General features: G+C 42.6%; 1 protein-coding gene across 5 annotated transcripts in view; it reads right to left on the minus strand.

Annotated features, from left to right (window-relative positions):
* Positions 1–19,258, minus strand: part of CAMK2D (calcium/calmodulin dependent protein kinase II delta) — a 223,468-nt gene that overhangs the window by 188,920 nt on the left and 15,290 nt on the right. For all 5 annotated transcript variants that reach the window (XM_066573877.1, XM_066573872.1, XM_066573874.1 and 2 more), the window contains exon 2: positions 6,513–6,607. In XM_066573877.1, coding sequence (XP_066429974.1) covers positions 6,513–6,607 — 95 coding nt within the window. The remainder of the gene's footprint in view (positions 1–6,512; positions 6,608–19,258) is intronic.

The raw sequence follows: 19,258 nt of genomic DNA on the forward strand, positions 1-19,258 counted from the left end.
CTGTAACTTTTGATACAAGATGTGATACAGGTGGGCATGGAGGCTCTAGTACCTTTTTGTACCGCCTCTAGCTTTAGTACAAGATGTAATACAGACCTACATGGAGGCTCTAGTAGGCTGTTGTACTGCCTCTAGCTTGGATACAAGATGTGAAACGGGTAGGCATGGAGACTCTAGTACACTGTTTGGCCACCCTTTAGCTTAGATGCAATATGTGATACGGATGGGTATGGAGGCTCTAGCATTTTATTGGACACCTCTAGTTTGGATACAAGAAGTGATAAGGGCGGGCATGGAGGCTCTATTATGCTGTCATACAGCCTCTAGCTTAGATGCAATATGTGATACAGGTGGGCAGCAGGGCTGCAGGTGCAAAAGTTCAGCCTGGGCCACACCCCCGCTTACTGCACTTGAAGACTGCTGAGCATGGTCTGTTTGAAGCTCTCTGCTGCATCACTGAGTCTCCTACAAGCCCAGACGTACAACTCTATCAAGAATGTTGCTAAAGTCTGAAAAGATTAGGGGCGTGAGCTCAAAACCGCATCAACCCCCCCCCCACCCAGTAAAAAAAAAAATACATCACTCCATCATCTCACGGGCATTATATCTAAAAGACAACTTTTATAACAGTGGGCTTGGTTAGATATAGCAGTTTAGCTTTAGGACACCTCAAAAATAATGCTGACATGGTATAATAGTTAGACACCAGCTTTACACAGTAACAGGGATTACATTGCATGTAGGGTTACTTTACACAGGACAACTGTTGGGAGTATAGGCACTGACCCAATAATCTGTCCCAATGGCTATTGCTCCTTTGCTTTCACAGAGCGGCGATAGTTGTTCAATGTTATACCAGCATGGTCCATATCGACGCCTCCTCACCGCAACGCTAGGTGGTTATCTGCACTGACATTATCACATCTTCCAGTTGCGGGCCTAACCTCCTTATGCTGCTGCTAATCGCCCATATCCTCCACCAGCTCGTCCTGCACCGAGAACACGCTGCTGGGGTAGTAGTCTGGCACTTGGCAGCAGCATAAGATAACAGGCCAGAGTTGCGGTGTAGGGGCCACGTGCTGGGGGTAATTCCTCCCAGCTGCTGGGCAACTGTGACATCCATAGCTATACCACTGAGTCACAGCAGGTTCTTATTAATGAATCGGACAAAATGTTCCATCCTCATGACTTTCATGCAAATTGTGGTGCAGATTTCACTTTATGCATTGCATGGGTTAAACCTGTGATGAATATCAGCAACGAATCCGCATTACAATAATATGCTGCAAATTGGAAAATCCACAGCATGCCCTCAATTCTATTACATGAGGGTGGGGTTTTTAAAAACCTCATCTACATGTTTTGGACTGGCAACTTCTGCAGATGATTAGTGCAGAATACACACCGAAAACTGGCAACAATTCTGCAGTTTGTGAAGTGACACCTCCAATTCTAGTGATCTAGCAGATTGATTTACTGCATCATAATCTCAACCTGCAAAAGAGGTAAGAAAATAAGAACTCTGAATGTAATCTACCTGGTCATGGAGTCTGCTCAGACGGCACATGGATGTATTACTGAAGATGAAACAAAGAATAGCCTGCAACCTGAGTTACAAGTTCATAAGGGTTTCTATCGGAACCGCAGAGTGTAAGCTCTCGCTCACGACCTAAAGGTTGGAAGTTCAATCCCCGCTGGCTCAGGTAGCCGGCTCAAGGTTGACTCAGCCTTCCATCCTTCAGAGGTCAGTAAAATGAGCACCCAGCTTGGGGGGAGGGGGGGGGGGAATAAATAAAAATTACCTGAAAGCACTGCGGAATATGTTGGCGCTATACAAATAACAAGATTTTTTTTCCCTACAAATCTCTGCCACAGGGGCTGGATGCTAATGACTGCCATGTATACATATACAGTGGGCACACATGACAGGCAGTCATCCACATACAACCCACCTTAGAAAAAGTGGAAACTCAGATGCCAGGCAGGCATACAATGACTATATAGGACTGCTGTCACTTTGCTAGAAAAAAAAAAAACCTACATTTTCTAGCAATTTATGAGCTTGAAGTTTCAGCAAAATTGTCTCAATAGGTGAAAAAAAAGTTTGTTTTTTTTGCACATTTTAAGGATATCCAATCTAGGAGAACTGAGCTGTATTTCTGCCACAAACAGTTCAGAGTGTTTAACGTTCACACATCAGCATTATAAGCTATAATAAGGGCAAAAATGCTAAATAACCCAACATATATGACATCTTATTGGACGTATTCTATGAATATCATGAGGAGGCCCCATCTGCTTTCGAGGCAATATCATGCATGTACAATGCCTGCATTCACATTACAGAAGTGTGACCTCAGCATCAGATTAATAAGCAAACCAACACACCCGAAGGTAAACAATGCGAGAAACTAACCGATATGTAGATTATATCAAGAAGGACATTCCCTGTAAGCAAAGGTGAAACCAGAGAGTTTGGCACCAGTTTCCTGATCTTAGGTGGAACTTCTAGTGATAAGCAGCTCATATCAAACACCAAGGAATGGTTCACAATGTGATCTCTTTATCTGGGGCACCTAGTAGCAGTCATCCAGGAGCTCTCCTGTGCTCGAACGCTGGGACCGCCGAAGTAGTTTCCCCAGTCTCATCACAGCAGTTATAATGTGCGCTTACCCTAGAAGTGATACAACATGATGATTTAATGGCTACACTATCCACATGGGATTTCAATTTTTCTTGGAATGTATTGTTGGGCGTTTTCTTATAGAAAGATTGTGGAAAAATTGACTACAAAATATATTTAGCGTGTAATTTTTAATTTTGCTAATTCACACCAAAATGCATGTAATAGCTTCTCAGTCCTTTTGCTGTGGGTCATGTACAGTACATGTTCTGCTCCCTGCACACACAGCTGCCGTGTGAATGATGCCTTATACCATCATCAACCAAGGTGACGTGCCGCCTGCTCTAGTAGAAACTGCTGTGGATGCTACCTTTATATCATGAATGAAAAACTAGTTTGTTTTTTTTATACATCCCAAGAGAACAGTCATAAAATGTAAAAATGGAGGAAATGAGGATTCCGGCACTTCCATTTGGATAGGCAAGTGAGAGCAAATAGCAGGTAGCTGATGAATGTTGTCATAATACTCATTTAGGGTGCGTTAGCACGTTGCTGAAACGCTGTGGATTCGTTGCAGAATTCTCGTTGTGGAGCGACAACAAAACCACGGTTAGAGTTATGGCCCTTCTACACGAAACAATTATCTCATGAAAATCTGACCGGTTATCGTCCCGTGTAAACGCATGCGGCGACTGAACAAGACTTGTTCGGTTTCTGCATGCAAAAAACTGACAGACGTTCCGTTCAGTGTAGACAGCAGTTCACTTCTGAAGGAATGTCCGCCTGCTGTGAATGGAGGCGGGCAGGGGGAGAACACTCCCTGGCCCGAACCACCTCCATGCCGACAGCGCTGTCAACAATATTAGTGATACCTGCTGGCATTGCAGCTCATCCCGTCTTAAAGGGCCATTACAGTACAGTCGAAAATCCACTGTGTTTTTTTCCTCTACATGTGAACATTATTTACTTTAATCTCATTCACTTAACAGTAAACATTTCCACTGTGGAAAAACCACAGAGTTTTGATGCGAATGCATCCTTAAAGGGATGGTCAAGTTGTAACTTATCAGTAAAACTCCTTTGGCATACAGTAACATAACAAATGGATATTTACTCACCTCTCCCTGCTCCTGGTTGTCCCATGATGCTGCTCCGGGTCTTCCCTCTGATGTCACTTTTACAAGCTGCCCCAGCTCAGTTATTGGCTGCAGCAGCAGTGAGGTCCCTTGAAGTGGGTGGGACTGCAGCATGTAAATAAACACAGGAGCAGAGGACCGAGCGGAACAGGGAGAGTCTATGTCTATTTATTATGTTACTGCATGCAGAAGGGGTTTTACCGATGAGCTACAACTCAGGCAACCCATTTAATTTGCAAAGGGATATGATCACACTAATTTAGTCACCTACAATAAAATTACGTATCTTGTTATACCTAATGATGAAATATTAACACCTAAATTATCAAGCAGATGTAAATTAAAAAAGCAGCCCTATCATTTATAGCATGATTGGATGCGACTTATTCCGGTGGAGGAAAAGATCAGGTAAAGCACACTGCTGGGAGTCGTTGCAAGCACAGTTTTACAAGCAATTGTAATGAAGCAGAAGAGTGCACATTTTTGCTGGGTTTCTAAAAATGACTGGTAGCAAAAATAGCAGCTCTCATTATACCAGTGCTGTGAAGACCCACACAGATCTATTTCAGACACAGCAAGGAAAGCATTATGTATGCACCTTCTCTCTCCAGATCCTCTCTTCTGCGTGGTACTGGAGGTGGTAATGGGTTTATTTTTAAAGTAAGTCGTCTGAAGAAAGTACAACCTGTTTGTACATATACACAAATAATTCCAAGATCCCAGAATGATGTAGCCTTAAAGCCAGCTAGCCGCAGAAGGAATCTGCCAGGCTCCATAGTTACATACTGCATGTCTTCATGGAGCAAGTTCATTTGTAAATAATGAAGAGGAATGTGATTCAATTAAGCTCTGACCTATTTCTTCCCAACATACCACAGAAGCATCTTCCTCCCATGTCGCAGAATGCCTACTGCCCACTGACAAGCCCTGAGCCACACTAGTCTCATCTGCCTCTTCCTGTCGCTGCACCTTTCCAAGGGGTTAATTCCTGTAATAGCCATTAGAAAATAATCTAGATATAAATGCACAGGGAAATTTTATGTTAATCAACAAGATATGAGGATAGTCATGAGGACTAGCCATTGGCCGAAGAGGTAAAAGCCACCCTTTAAAAGGGGACCTTTTATATCATTTGCTTTCGATACCGAGCACTATGTATGTATGGAGGTTGCTTGGTGGCTGTAGTATGGAAGGGTCTAACCAACATGATGAGTAATAGAGATGAGCGAGCGTACTTGCTAAGGCAAACTACTCGAACGAGTAGTGCCTTATGCGAGTACCTGCCCGCTCGTCTCAAAAGAGTCGGGTGGCCGCGGGGGGCGGGGAGCAGAAGATTTCTCTCTCACTCTCTCCCCCCTGCTCACTCCCGCAACTCACCGCTCTCCCCCGCTGGCACTCAAATCTTTTGAGACGAGCGGGCAGGTACTCGCATAAGGCACTACTCGCTCCTCGAGTAGTTTGCCTTAGCGAGTACGCTCTCTCATCTCTAATGAAGAACCCTCCGGGCCGGAACTGAGCATCTACTCTGTATTAGCTCAGTTTGGTACAATAACCTGCCTATGAGCATACACAAGATAGCAAATGATTCAATGTAAAGAAAAAAAAAACCTTGAGCATGGAGGAATTTATCCTTTGAAAACCTATATAATAAGTAATAAAAGGGTCTTATTGTAACACAGTAGACAGCTGCTGAAAACAGCGCTGCAATGGAATCCCTAAACTAAATCAAAAGGAAGCATTGACTTTATTATGATATGGACATTTCTTTAGTTTCCGTTTGTTTCCTCTCTATGGGACGTACAGAAGAGTGAAGTCAACTATGTTATTCTAAACTCCAAATAAAGCAAATAGAATCCTGGTAAAACGGACATCAAAGTGCTGAATTGAGCATCTACACCGTATTAGCGTAGTTCGGTTAAAAAAAAAAAAAAAAAACTGCCCACAATCTGCATACAGAGGATAACAAATGATTCAATGCAAAAAGATTAACCTTGAGCATAGAGGAATTTATCCTCTGAAAACCCCACAATAGAAGTCAATAGTTCCTTTGGTTTCTATTTGGGGATTCAGTCGCAGCGCCGTTTTCAACAGCTGTCACCGAGCCCAGAGGGGCGTCACACAGAGTGTACATTAACGCTATGAACGCTCCCTTAGTGCAACTGTGAAACCCTACTGTAGTTATACTACAAATGCATTGCTGTATGCTCAGCCCTTCCATCTAAATGACCCCTATGAGTTGTTAGACTGTGCATACAGAACGCATCGCATGTAATAAAATAAAGTAAAAAATCTCATCCTTCATTCCCACGCGAAATAAGTCAATGCCCAAGTCATCTGGAAGAGGTTTAGTCCCCTCTACAAGCAGAATGTGCATGTATATGGGAGCTGGGAGGTTGAAAGCCGTCTAAAAAGGTGTATACCCTCAATAGTTGTTTATCGAACAAACATTCGACCAACGGCTATTTCTACTGACTCCCCAAAAACATGGGCGATCAGTGCAGCCAAGCCTTTTCCATTGGGAAAGTGGAGAAAGCCGCAGCCAGGCAGCTCTGGTGGTCTCCAGGAAAGACAGAAGGATCAGGCGTCGAAATTCATCTCTCGGGGAAAAGTCAAGAAGCCCCATGCATATGCAACAGTCATCCTCTCCCAACAAAATTGGCTGGTTGGGACGACTTTTGACTAATGAGTGCCTTAAGGAGCTTGGCCACCCAAAGACTTCGTAAAAGATAAGCTTGACATATTATAATGAATACCTCTTGCAGAAAGCTTTTTGGTGTTGATGATTTTGGCGGCATACTCTTGTCCTGTGGTAATCTTCATGCATCTTTTCACCACAGAGAAGGCTCCCCTGTAAAGCAAGAACACATAGGTCTTAATATTTGGCGCACACCACCTATGGGCATATAACAGAGAAGATTCCCCCACTCAGTGTTCTAATGCAGGGACTAATAAGCTATGGGATGAGCAAATGTGCTTTTCAGTGTGAAGTTCTCCTAGCGCCTCATCCTAGTAGTGTCGCTCCAGGCAATGAATTACGTTATACGCTCACATATACTGTATCTCTTTCATGGTTTTAAATAATTCAGATCAGTGTAGGGGAAAAAATATTTCAGAGATTATTTGCTTTGGTTAAGAATCTTTTGGCGACTGACTTACGAAATGCTGAAATGAAAACCAAGCTCCAGTTACTAAACATCAACTCTCCTCTCACCTACTAAATGCCTCCCGATCACTTACCCGATGGCTGTACATTAGGATTCAGTGATCTTTCACACTCCTATAACACACTTAAGCACTTAGGCAGCTACTTAATAGGTAATGCTTATCCTTTGTGAAGTGGGGCTTGTTACCAACATGTCTTGGGTTTCATTGAAAACAGATACAATAATGTGAATAAACTGTATAATAGCCAATACGTTATACAGTATTTACTGGGACTTCCATTACAAGATCTTCTTACACGAGTTAAGGAAGAAATAATCTACGCTTTCAAAGCCACTAAAATCCATAAACATTCTCCCTTCAAATGGGAAATAAACAAAAAATTAAAAAAACAGTACGTCTTTGCGCTCTCCTCTTCTATACAGCTGGTAATTTAATCCGTTTCTGCTAATTAACCTCTTCAAGACCAGAGGTTTTTTTTGTTTTTGTTTTTTTTTTAAATATAGTTTTTTTTCTTCATCCCTGCCTTCCCAGAGCCATAAATTTCATTGGTGTTCATTGTTTCATATAAAATGCCATTCACTTTATTCTGTGGGCCAGCATGATTAGTGCAATACCAAGTTCATAAAGTTTATGTTTTACTACTTTAAAAAAAATTTTGAAGGGAAAAAAAACCTGCTTTTTATCACCAAATTCTGAAACTGATAGCATTATAAATTTTTCTGCCAACTGGGCTATGTGAGGACCTTTCTTTTCTTTTTTTTTTGCAGGGCTGTAGTTTTTAGTATTGTCATTTTGGGGTACATTCAACTTTTTGATCACTTTTAATTTTTGGGAGATGGAGTAACCAAAACAAGAAAAGAAAAATCCGGTTTTGTGCATTCCATTTTTTTTATACCATTTACCACGTAGGATAAATAATGCACTATCTTAGTAGTTCAGACTATTGTTTACATTTTGATTTTTCTTTATTGTAATGGACAACTTGAACTTCTGATCACTCTGAGGGTGCATTCACACGACAGTATATCGGCTGGGTTTTCACGCCCAGCCCATACACGGCGTCTCTCTCTACAGGGGGAGGAGGCTGGAAGAGCCCGGAGCAGTGCTCTGAGCTCCCACCCCCTCTCTGCCTCCTCTCCGCCCCTCTGCACTATTTGCAATGAGAGGAGCTGGAACGGGGGCGGGGGGGGAAGAGGCAGAGAGGGGGCAGGAGCTCAGAGCACTGCTCCCAGCTCTTTCAGCCTCCTCCTCCCTCTGCAGAGAGAGACGCCGTATATCGCCGATATACGGTCGTCTGAATGCACCCTTACTATATAAAAACAATACTTCTGAATTGCAGTATATAGTAATGTTCAATGCTGCCACTGAAGTCCTACTATGGGCAGGGCCTAATAGGCATCCAGGAACGGCGGCCCTTGGAGCCCTTCACAAGGCTGCCATGCTAACCCACCAGCAACCTGCATTCACTTCGTAGGAGGGGAGGGGTCGTTTATATGGCACAGGCAACAATGACCTTGGAATCTCAATAGTTAAAGGGGTTGTCCCGCTCCGAAACGGGGTTTTTTTTTTTTCAATAGCCCCCCCGTTCGGCGCGAGACAAACCCGATGCAGGGATAAAAAAAAAAAACGGGTAGTACTTACCCAAATCCCCACGCTCCAGTGACTTCTTACTTACCTTGTGAAGATGGCCGCCGGGATCTTCACCCTCGGTGGACCGCAGGTCTTCTGTGCGGTCCATTGCCGATTCCAGCCTCTTGATTGGCTGGAATCGGCACACGTGATGGGGCGGAGCTACGAGGAGCTGCTCTCTGGCACGAGCGGCCCCATTCAGAAGGGAGAAGACCGGACTGCGCAAGCGCATCTAATCGGGCGATTAGACGCTGAAGATTAGACGGCACCATGGAGACGGGGACGCCAGCAACGGAACAGGTAAGTGAATAACTTCTGTATGGCTCATAATTAATGCACAATGTACATTACAAAGTGCATTAATATAGCCATACAGAAGTGTATAACCCCACTTTGTTTCGCGGGACAACCCCTTTAATCGCTGCAAACTGAGCTAGTTCCAATTATGGCCATTATTGGCAGGTGTCAGCTAACACCCACCAGGTATACAGCAGGCACGTCTCCCGGGCCCATTCCAATCTTCCTAAACTGCATGCCGTATATTTATGTTATGCACTTGGGTATGGCCACCATTACACTTCCTACATCTGCTATCAATGAGCTTGCTCATGTTCCTGTATCAGCCCAGTTATCTAAGTGCATTAAAAAGAATGGCGAATCACTGCATAAGAGGCTTAATTTGCTTTTGAAAGGAACCTGTCATAAGAAAAAAAATGTTCCATCTGCAGGCAGTATGTTAGAGAACAGAAGGAACAGATAAGATTGATATACAAGATGAGTGAGAAAACATTTAAACTAATTGGCCTGGTTACCAAATATAATCTGTGTACTCGCGCAGAGTTTTACGCATACAGCCACGTGAGCCCGGCCATACTCCTACAGACCACTCAGTGAACACCACATCCTATAGATCAATAAATACAAGTTATGCTAACTATATAATACTACATCCATCAGTAACACGGAGAGCCTGATGGCAATTTGTCAACATTTTCCTCTGACATTCACGGGATGAGCCAACCTTCTAAAATGACACAAATCCCTAGGCTATTGTACTCATTACAAACCCTTCCAATTTACTTAGGGCCTAAAGAACTAAAAGAAATCAATTATTAAATATAGAACTTTTATTTGGGCCCCCAAAAATCCAGGATCTTGTATAAAGTCCTACAGCAAATACAACTTCACAGGGGGCTAAATTTCTCCGATTCATAGATACTGACACACCAGCTACCACATGGATCCAGTCTAGATCAGTACTGACCAATCCCACCCTTTAACCCCCAAACCTGCTGATATCCCATGCACAAGCCTTCTGTCCTGGGTGAAGGAACCCCTCTTTTGATCTCCACATGGCATAGACTACAAACGCTCTTGTAGTGACCCAGTACAACATCCTGGTTCCCTCCATAAATGTCATACATGTTTGTCCTATGTGGATGCACTGTGCAAGCCTGTCTGGTCAATTCCAGTGTGAGTGTTGCCTAGCTGTAGCGCTAGAAGGGTTAAATGTTCAATAAAATCCAAAGCCTGCATGTAAATGTATCAAGTCTGTCATGTCATGTGGTATGAGAGAAGGTATAAATAGGAGTGATTGAGAGCAGGAAAGGACTTCCATCTTCTGGAGATGAGAGAGTCTAAACTACAGAGCCACATGGAGGCACCTTCTGCCTCCATGTGGTGATGACGGAAGAGAAGGATAGATATCCCGTGCTGCTTGTATGTTGGATGTAAGTGGGGTGAGCCCCCAAGAAAGAGAGAGAGCAATTGTAAGTAACTACTTTTTCTCAAGGCCAGTGCAGAGGTACTCCCTCATTGTTTAATTTTCCTACACGGCCATCTGGAGCCTGGATCACCGCTTGGAGGTACTTCAATTGTAACACCCACACGTCTTCCAGACTGCGTGGAGTTACTGCAAGAAGATAATCACTGTTCACACACGTGCGTCTTTAAACTGATGAGAGCCGTGTGGAGGTACAACGTTCTGAAGACTAGCCTTTTACCTGCACTGTAAGGTTTATAAGTGAACTGCCTTGTAATAATTGTTCCAAGTTTTTCAAGTAAAGTTTGCTGGGCTGTAATCGTTCCTAGAAACCCGTGGGACTATAGAACTGTCTGAGACTGAGTTTATTATCCGCCGAGGGTTATACCAGTGTGTATAGGAACAGTGGAGTCACGCGTGATAACTACAATCCCTGTTATCCTGTGTATTGGGCATCTCCCTATCCCCTAGGGGTGTCCCTGGTGGCCTGCAGTGATACTCGGGCCTTGGCCGCGTGTGTCCCTCCAGGAAGGAGACTGGTAAGTGCCACCGTGACACGTCAGCACTATACACTCCCAGCTACCTATGTATGTCAGGTGTCCAGGGTCTCCCTATGGGACGCTGCACTCTGTATATAACTTTACAGGTAATCAGAACTTACATGACCAACTACATAACTTTGGGCACAAGATGAGCTGTATCTGATAAAACAGTATATTAACGAGTGTACTACAGTGCGTATACTATAAATGAACTACAAGACAAGCACCCCAACCTTACCTTTCGCCTAGTCGCATATTTACAAGTCCTTAGCATCCCAAGAGGTTTGCGTACAAAGCTACCAGAAGCAGAAGGTGACTCCAGTTAGCTATGAAACCACCACTCCCTTCAGGGGTCACATTTTGGCTTTGTACCATTATTTTTATCCCTCTATTCACAACATGACATCATGGGGCCTCGAGCCGGGACACATGATATTCCCAAAGCTAGATCTCGCAGATCTTTTCACTGCATTGAAATGTTCACTCAAAACTCTGCAAATGGAAAGTTAGACAAAAATGACTGAAAATCGTTCATAAATAATACATCTCGTCACTTTAACCCCTTAAGGATCAGGGTGTTTCAGTCCTTAAGGACCAGTTAGTTTTTAGGGATTTTAAAGGCCCTGTTTTTTTTTCACCTACCAAAAAGATTCAATAATTCTTGCTGTTTTTTGTGACACATAGTATCTTTTTTTCACTGAATGTTTTTTTAGGGGTAAAAAAACCCTATTATTTATTTATATATATATATATATATATATATATATTTATATTTATTTATTTTATTATTTAGTTTTTAAATTATTATAATTACGCTAAAATTAGGTATAGGTATGGATTCCACATTTTGTTTCAGACATTTTGATATACAATATGTAGTCTCATATTACAGGGCAGATATGGCAATGGTTTAGGTTGGCATTGGTAGGGTGTCTTTTTCTCACACTTATTTTATTCTGTAATTTAACTTATTTTTGTAACAAATTTTTTTAAACATTTGTGTCCCCCCATTAGGTCATGGGATCAAAAATTCATATGGCTAACCAAATGGAACCATTAAAAAGTACAAGTCATCCTCATGCTGTCTTTTTCTGTCTATTTCACACTTTTCCATTTTAACTGGGGCACACATAGGAGCCCCAGTTACAGTGGGAAAAATCCCCCCATGTAACCATGCAGCTCTGCCGCTTCATCTAGTCACTACATAGTGCTCATTGGGTGCTTCTGTCTCCTCTTACGGGGCCTCGGCTGTCACTCAAATCTGAGGACCCGGCCTGCTCGATTGCAGGAGCTTTAATCCTGGGCCAGGGGGGAGCAGGAGCTCGGTTGCCTTATAACAACTAGGCTCCAGCTCTAATAAGTTGGGACCAGAGATACTGCTATTCCCAGCAATCTAACCCTTCACATGCCACAATCAATGTGACTGCAGCATATAAAAGCTGACAGAGGGAGTGACTATGAAAAGCAGCCTGAAGTATTTTATCATAGGAACAATCAAATGTGAGAATACTGAAATCCCCTAGTGGGACAAAAATATAGTGCTTTTTACAAAAAAAAGTGTTAAAAAACAAGTCAAAACCCCACCTTTCCCTCTTAGTTTTTAAAAGTAATAAAATGTTAGTCCATTATTTAACCCGCACGGTGCATGCCATGAAGAAAGTAAAATGTAAAAAAGCGTGGTAAAAACAGAAGATTAAGCAATCAGAAATTCATATGGTTAACCAAATGGAACCATTAAAAGTACAAGTCATCCTGAAAAAAAAGAAATAACAATAACCCTCACACAGCACCATTGATGGCCAGAAAAAAAAGTGAAAAAAAGTAGAAGATTTTTGCATGTGGCAATAGAATTTTTTTTAAATGTGAAAAACTAGAAAAACACAGTACTTTATACATTTGGTATCAACGTAATCTTGCCAACCTGCAGAATTAATTTAACATTATTTATTTCTGCATGGAAAATGTAAAAAATTTTTTAAAAAACATGCTAGAATTTAACAAAATCAAATTGATCAAATTGTTTTATGTTCCCAAAAATGCATCAAATGAAGACTAGACCTCATCCAGCAAAGAACAAGCCCTCACAGAGCTTCGCCGATATTAAAAAACTGTATAAACATGGTATTGTTGGAATGGTGCTGATGCAGGGAATCAAGTTATCACACTTATTCTGTATGCTGTAAAAATGAATAAAATCAATGGCAAAGTAAAATTTTTCCCAAAATGTAACCCAAAATTATGCCATTAAGGAATTCAACTTTTCCTAAAAAAACAAGCCCCGGTAAGTCTATGATGACTGAAAAATTATAACTCTATGGCTCTAGAAATAATAAAAAATAAAAAAAATCATTAAGGTGTTAAAAAAGTCTAACGTGGAGAAGCTATCTGAGGTTAGGGAGAGCTTGATTTCCAATCACGCTCAAAGGAAAATTAAAGATATCTTCAGCCACACAACTTGGTACCTAGTCACCCAGTTCTCACGGACGTCAACTGTGAGAGTAGTAATGGTAGTGTTGTCAGAAAGCAGTAACTCCACAACACTTTTCTTGTAATGATCTCCAAGATGGGCTTATCGTCTCAGACAGAACACAAAGAGCACCAATCAGGATGGGTTTTCATTCCCTTTCAGTGGAGGGGTATCTAGTAGGCATAACAGAACCTTCAATGTTATGGTTATAAGGCCATCTAATACAGTATGTGGCGGTTGGTTTTTTTTTTGTTTTTTTTCTTCCACATGAGTCAATAGAACAAGCAGTGATAAGAAACTTTGTAATGTGTTCACATATCAGGCTTCTTTGCTGCCCACGATATTGTTCCATCATTTTGAACTCAGGGTAAAAGTCTTATGCAGACAAGATGGATTATTAGCCAATGGCCCTTTAACACTGAACAATTCCATTCAGATTCTTGCTGGACTGCGCAAATCTGAACGATAATTGTTCAGTGTGAATGCTTGCTTATCATACAGTTTGTGCAAGCTGTAAAATAAAAAAAAATAAAAAAAGATATGCCTGTGTAGACAAGCAGTCCATCTATGAATGACTGCCCGTTTACTGTAAATGGAGGCAGGCAGCCGGACGCGATCTCTTACTGCTCCACCTCCATTCACTGAACCATCATCACTCCTGTGTGAAAGTGCTGAAGGAATAACGGTGGGGCACTTAAGCACCCAACAATCATCCTGTGTAAACGGGCCTTTACTAAGACACAACACACTATTTAGCCCCAAACCCCTGATGACGCTACTGAAGTAATGAAACATTTGGAGAGGCTGTTTGTTGCCTTTTAATTTCAGTAAACCCAACAATTGCTTCTAGTACACAAGAAGATGGCCAAGCATGTAAAGAGGGAGAAATCCTGCCCATCCACAAAATATGGGATATAAGCAATACCTTTTAGAGCAGTATGTGGAGGATACTGGGTTTTTAAATGCCCCTTTTAAGTGTATACCAATAAAGATTATACCTTTTAGTAAAAAGGGACACCATAATTTAAACTAGCTTGCCTCAGGCAAATTGTGAATTGTCTATTATACCCTGGTTTCCCTGGAGTCTTGTAATAGATTGTAATTATTTTACGGTCTCACCCCAGTGCTGAATTAACATCGACACTGTTCATTACTCCAGTATATTGTTTTCCACGCTGCTCTTTCTCTTTAATAGAGATAGAGGAGCAAGAGCTCTTCTCTATGTGCGCTGTGTATGGGAGGCATCACAGCAGCTAGCCTACACCCCATTTTGAAGTGGAGTTCAGAGAGAACTAAAAGTACAGATAAAGCCTGCAGAGCGAAAAAGTCATACAGTGGCCAAAAGTTGTGTTATTCCTCATATACAAAAACTTTTTTCTGAGAAGTCACCTGAGATGACAGTTGCTCTTTAAAAGATAAGCCAGCATGCCCCAGTGACCTACTAGTGCGCAGCATCTGTGCGTACGACTGGTGCAGCCACTCATCTGGGACAAGGGTCCTTTGTAGTGTCACATGTTCATGAAGGAAAAAAGTATATGGCAAGGATACTTCAAGATCATGAGCACAGGTATCGGCCAGATTTTTAAATATCAAATATTATAACCCAAATAGGGTTTTTAATGATGGGACAAGATCGGGCAAGTCAAATACTTCTATTAACTTATAATAGAGATGTTCCATATAAAAAAGTTTGCCAGTAATCTAGTAATATATTACACTGCTATAAATTCTGCAGGATGTGGCATTAAATATTATTTGTAGACCAGGTGTATCATTTGAGGTAATTCAATCTAATGCTACACTTTTTGGGCTGCAGTTTGGTGGCTTAGGAGGACGTTTAATGCTGTACAAGTCTATGTTCAGTGCGGCACACGGACTTCAGAGGGGGACACCAGGGAAACAGGTAGTAGCAAGTATTAAAAAAAATACCTCATCCAAACCCCCGTCACCTCCACAACTTAAGGCCCATTTACACTGGACGAGTGTTGGGCAAACGATGCCCGACACTTGTTCCTGTGTCTCTGCGCTCCTGTACGGGAGCTAACAGTGCTGGCTGGGTCACGAAGCAGCCAGCAGGCGGTGGGGCAGTGCAGGAGATTTCTCTCCTCTCGCTCCCCTGCCCCTCTCCATTGAAATACACAGCGTTTCCCTACTGAACGGCGGCTGTTTAAACTTAAAGGGGTTGTCCCGTGAAAGTAAGTGGGGTTATACACTTCTGTATGGCCATATTAATGCACTTTGTAATATACATCGAGCATTAAATATGAGCCATACAGAAGTTATACACTTACCCACTCCGTTGCTGGCGTCCCCGTCTCCATGTCGCCGACTAAAGCTGCTTCTTAGTCGCACGAACAGTCGCGCTTGCGCACCGCCGGATTCTTCTTCTGTCTCCCTCCGGGCTCACGAGCGATGAAGCTCATCACTCATTGTGCAGTTTAAACAGCCACCGTTCAGTAGCGAACGGCCGCTGTGTTATGTGAATGGAGGGGGGCGGAGGAGCGAGAGGAGAGAAATCTCCTGCACTGCCCCCCCCTGCTGGCCGCTCCGTGTGCGAGTCAGCTGTGCTAGCTCCCGTGCAAAAGCACAGGAGCGAGGAAAGACAGGGACAAGTGTCAGGCATCGTTTGCCCAACATTCATCCAGTGTAAATGGGCGTTTATGCTGCTGCACGGAGGTAACAGGTTCCCCTTTAAGGGGCATCTGTGTCACACACATTGTCAGTAAGGGAGATGCAGAGGTATTGTTCCATCTCCCTTATTTGCATATCACTCAGAGGGGCATGAATGGCCTTAAGGTGCATTTAGACACAAAGATGATCGCTCAAAAGATGACTTGAGCAATCATTTTGCATAAAACTACTACTTGGTACTAATGCCTATTAGTACCAATTAGTAGCGTGCAAGCTGCAGGGAGCTGTATTCAGGGAACAGACCACCTGTTGTTCCATGAATACATCCCCTTTGTTCTGCCATGGGGCAAAGAATAGCTGAGACAATGTAATCAGCTGTTATTAGCTCTTCCTGGGCAGAACACAGTGTGCAGTCCTGCTTTGCAGCTGTTCTGCCGAAAAATGGATTTCATGCAGAACTAAAATCCATCATTTGGCAGAAAAGTGAATGATGGTTACATTTACATGCAACGATTATAAAAGATGGCTTTTGAGCGAATTTTGGACGATAATCATTGTGTCTAAATGGGCCTTTAGAAGTCTCGTTACTCATTCACCTTCCAGGTGCTCTCCCTAAGGAGAAAAGATAGTGTTTCTGACACACCTTGTCAGGGAACACTTAGTACAGCTAAGGAGAACTGAGCAAGATTGCACTGTGGAGGATAAGACTGCAAGAGGATAAACATCTGTGAACCTTTACAGACAAGTGTTTGAGATCAGTCTGACCTCTGGAAACCTAAGTGAGCGGGCAAGTGACCCGAGGGTGACTAGCTCTAATTTAGGCTGCTATTACATGAGCGCTAGAAACTGCCAGGCTGAACTTGCAATTAGTGCACGAATCTTAACAGTGCTTGTATAATAGCAACCCTAAAGAGTTCCTACACTTTCAGAGCGCTTCTACTCAGTTGGCTATTTTTGGTTCCTTCCGGCAGCTGAAGACAGCCCCTTATAGCGCTATATGGAGCAGTCTTCAACTACCGGAAGGGGCCGAAAACAACTAACGGAGCATAGTGCTTTATGGAGCAATCTTCAGCTGCCGGAAGTGGCCGAAGACAACCGACTGAGCATAGCGCTATATAGAGCCATCTTCAACTACCGGAAGGGGCCGAAGACAACCGACAGAGCATAGCGCTATATGCAGCAAACTTCAGCTGCTGGAAGTGCCCGAAAACAACCGACGGAGCAGAGCGCTATGTAGAGCCATCTTCAGCTGCCGGAAGGGGCCAAAAATGACTGATGGAGCAGAGTGCTATATGGGGCAATGTTCAGCTGCCAGAAGGGGCCGAAAATGACCGACGGAGCATAGCGCTATGTGGAGCCATCTTCAGCTGCCAGAAGGAGCCAAAAATGGCCGAAGGTGAAAGCGTAAGTACTCTTAAAGACTGTTTGAGCATTATGACCTATGTGACACAATAATTGTTCTGGTTGGGCATTGTAAGAAGGATCACTATGTGACGTAATTCACAAATTGACCTAATTTTGATCAACAAGAATCAAAGTCGTGTTTACTGAGCAAAAACAATAAAGTGATTTATTGAATTCAGCAAATGCCATCTGTAAACCAACTATATGTGTCCCTTTACAATCTCTGAATACTTGTGAATTCCTGTACCCTGCAGGCTCTGCCTATACTAGTATTGCGATGTGACTGATATTTGTTACATTCCAATCTTTGCTGTAATACCTACAAAATAGCATGAGGACTGCTTTTCAAAATCAGGTAAAAGGTGGCATTTCTAATGCAGTTAAAGGGCCAAGTCACACAACCCCAATTTCAGTGCATATTACGCATGCAATGCACGGCCGCATGACACACGGTAAATTGAATAAGTGAATCACGAACACTATCTTTTCTCCTTGGGGAGAGCACCTAGAAGGTGAGTGAGAGAGGAGACTTATAAGGCCATCCATGCTCATGGTTCATTGATCCATTCACATTAGCGTGTCAACACTGCGTGTAGATACATGCGAGAGAAAGATTGCAGCATGCTCTATTTCACCGTGTATCATGCAGCAAGAGGCCTATTTTTTTCTATGGGTAGAGCATGCAACACTGTCCAAATGCCATATATACGCAACCTTGCTAGGAGACAGAGCGGAGAATTAAAAAAAAAAAAAAAAAGAGAGAAAAGTCCATAGAGATGGATGGAGCCCATCCGGGCGTCATCTGCGGTAAAATCGAGCATGCTGCAATTTCTATTTCACACGTGCGATCCGCAAATCAGGTGTTTAATTTATCTGTTTAGGACCAGGCACTGTAAATTTACGGCGCCTGGTTCTGGGCTTAAAGCTTAGCCGTATGTAAAATTAAGCCCCCTGGCTCTGCAATCAATCAGAGGGCAAGACGGGTTATCAGCTGTTAGTGACAGCTGATAACCCAGAGGAGAAGGCAGGAGGGGTATTTAACCCTTTCTGCTTCCACAAGTACACGGAGCTCAATGAGAAACTAGAAAGTGAAAGAGTAACTTTCACTGTGGGATACGGGGGTTATGTGACCACCAGGGTTCTCCGCTACAGCAGAGCTGGAGGGTCATACAAACCCTGGTCAGCTCTGCCAGTGACTAATGTCACTACAGATGTTGTTTTCCCCTGTCCCTGGGGCTCCTATGGATGCCCCAGCTACAGTAGGAAAGTGTCAAATAAAAAGAAAAAACATGTGAATGTCCCCCAGAGGTCTTATATGATGTCATGGGGGACATAGATAGTAAAAAAACATAATTACATAAAGTAAAACAAAATTACAGAATAAAACAATACATACAAGAAAGAGAATAACCCAAAACCGCCGCCAACCTAAAACGTCTCTATAAGCGCCCTGTAATCCAAAACCATACATACTATATATCAAAATGTCCGAAACAAAACGAGGAATCGTTGGCATACTTTATTTGCCCCTAATAAAACTAAAAAACAGAGAAAAAAAAAAGATATTAAAAAAATATCCCTATATGTCACAGAAAAAAAAAAACAGCAAAAATAATTTTGATAGCTAAAAGGAAAAAAAATAGGGTAGTAAAACCACCACATGGGTAAAATCCCTAAAAAGTGTCTGGTCCTTAAAGGGGTGGTCTCGCGACAGCAAGTGAGGTTATACACTTCTGTATGGCCATATTAATGCACTTTGTAATGTACATTGTGCATTAAATATGAGCCATACAGAAGTTATTCACTTACCTGCTCCGTTGCTAGCGTCCCCGTCGCTATGGATCCGTCTAATTCTGATGTCTTCTGGCGTTTTTAGACGCGCTTGCGCAGTCCGTGCTT

The sequence above is a fragment of the Eleutherodactylus coqui genome, chromosome 7 (assembly GCF_035609145.1).
Source record: "Eleutherodactylus coqui strain aEleCoq1 chromosome 7, aEleCoq1.hap1, whole genome shotgun sequence".
Lineage (NCBI taxonomy): Eukaryota > Metazoa > Chordata > Amphibia > Anura > Eleutherodactylidae > Eleutherodactylus > Eleutherodactylus coqui.